Raw genomic sequence first — 1,987 nt, 5'->3', positions numbered from 1 at the left:
CGAGTCACTCCTCCTCGCCCCGCCAAGGCTACTTCGCGCGCCGCCTGCTACGACCCGGTTGCCCCCGCGCCTCCAGCCCCAGCTGCGCCTCCCAGCAGCCCGATCCCTTCTCCGGCACTGTCGCGGCGTGGTTGATGGTCTGGAGCAGGGTGGGTGGGTGGGAGAAGAGAGAGGAAAGGAGGAGAGAGATGAGGTGGGTGGTTGGATGACATGTGGGTCATGCAACACATGTAGTGGGCAGAAGCGGACGAGGAGAGCAGAGAAAACGTTCGCTTTGTGTCCGCCGCCGACACAAATGTGTCCCAAATTTGAGACGGAAATGGGTCCACGTGGACACAAAGCGGACGCAAAATGGAAATGGATCTCTGCGTTGGGCAGTCGTTTTTGTCCGCACATACCCAAATGGACATGGACGGATGAAATGGGTCGCCTCATTGGAGTTGCTCTAAGAAACGCTCATTTTTCTTTCTTGCTTTTGCTACATGTAAAATGGCCCTTTTTCGATAATTCATCCAATTCAATTTTGATATTTCCAAATGAAGACTTTCCATACATAAGAAGAGGTATATACCATAATTACATCACTTATGTCAATAAGACCAATGGGGTGAATATTAAGTGCTAGGAACTGAAATAGAATGAAAAAGAGTCACTTTGCGATGCACTATGAAATGAGGCATGAAACGAAAGTCGCTGCCAAGAAATTCTAGGATATGAAAAAAGCTTCAAACTTATATTTTGGTTCGTTATCTGGATGTCTAGACTCCTACAAAGATTCTCCATGTTTTTCTCAGATTTACCAAAAAAGTACATTCGAACCGTTTGGCAAATTGATACAGACCCGCGTTGGATGGCTTTCGCGGTCTGAACAACACGGTCCGGACGGATACTGAAGGTTTAAGGGTCGGCCTCCGAGATGCCTTAAAGTATCTCTAGCAGACCCCGCATCCCGCCGACCCGCAAAACGCGTTTGCAATTCAGAAAAAACGATTTTACGGGTCGATTTTAGCTGCAACCGAATAGAACCCGTATAATCAACCCGTAAAAAAAATATTCTCTGAATATACCAAACAGGCCCACATCAAGCCTAGTTTTTTTCTTGGTCATCTTCTTCCTCACACCAAATTGAAATCAACCGTAGGCCAGGGCGGCCACCGACGGACAGGAGGCCGAGAAAGACGCGGGGCGGAGGGACGGGCGTCTGAGGCTGCGCGAACGGTGGACGGCGACCAACTGCTTTCTCTCAATATGGGGCACCGCAGAAGCGGACGCGAAAACTGTATTTCTGCATATCAGGAGGAGTTTTTTTGCTGTGCCCCTTAAATTTTTTTACAGGTCCAGACATGTTTACAGTATCTGATCGGGCAGCATTTTTCATGCGGATCCGTATTTTAGCAGTTATTTTACGGATTGAGACATTATACAGGGTCTGCTAGAGATGCTCTTAGCATATTCGCACGTGGAGGTCGTCGGGCCTTGAGTGCTTGTTTTCTCGGTTGCATGTTGTTTAGGGGTTTGATTGCATGACAAACGGTCGACCGTTTCTCAGTATCTAGCACCATATTTCCCCTTCGTTTGCATGAAGGTTTTAAAATTACATACTACAATAAAAATCCATGTAAAACTTCTTTCAAATACAAATGCGACGGCATTATTTCTGTGACATAAATATAGTTTAATATTGTGTTAACGGATGGTAAAATAAATTCTTAAAATAGTACATTTCGTGTTATGTTATAAATCCATACAACCGAAGTATATATCAGGACAATCACAAATCTCCACCGTGTAATGTATCCGAGACTACCGAAGCAACAATTTATAGGAAACTAATCTCCCATATCTAAATGGTTAGCCCCGGCCGCTAACTTATTTCTCTCCAGGAGCAAGCATGTTATCTCACCATGCACCATGCATGGAACATGGCACTAGGGGACACCGCAACATGAAACCCAAAATTGATTAAAAAAAAGAAAGTAGTGAGAAG

At 45.5% G+C, this 1,987-nt stretch overlaps 1 protein-coding gene across 1 annotated transcript in view; it reads right to left on the bottom strand.

The window, feature by feature from the left end:
• The window catches only part of LOC119315643 (dehydration-responsive element-binding protein 1H-like), a 2,682-nt gene extending 1,304 nt beyond the window's left edge, over window positions 1-1,378 (bottom strand). Inside the window, exon 1 of the mRNA XM_037590184.1 lies at window positions 1,258-1,378. Coding sequence (XP_037446081.1) covers window positions 1,258-1,378 — 121 coding nt within the window. The remainder of the gene's footprint in view (window positions 1-1,257) is intronic.
• Between the last annotated feature and the right edge of the window lie 609 nt (window positions 1,379-1,987).

This window comes from Triticum dicoccoides, chromosome 6A (assembly GCF_002162155.2).
Source record: "Triticum dicoccoides isolate Atlit2015 ecotype Zavitan chromosome 6A, WEW_v2.0, whole genome shotgun sequence".
NCBI lineage: Eukaryota > Viridiplantae > Streptophyta > Magnoliopsida > Poales > Poaceae > Triticum > Triticum dicoccoides.
The sequence above is the reverse complement of the archived record's forward strand: the minus strand, read 5'-3'. Positions and strand labels throughout refer to the sequence as shown.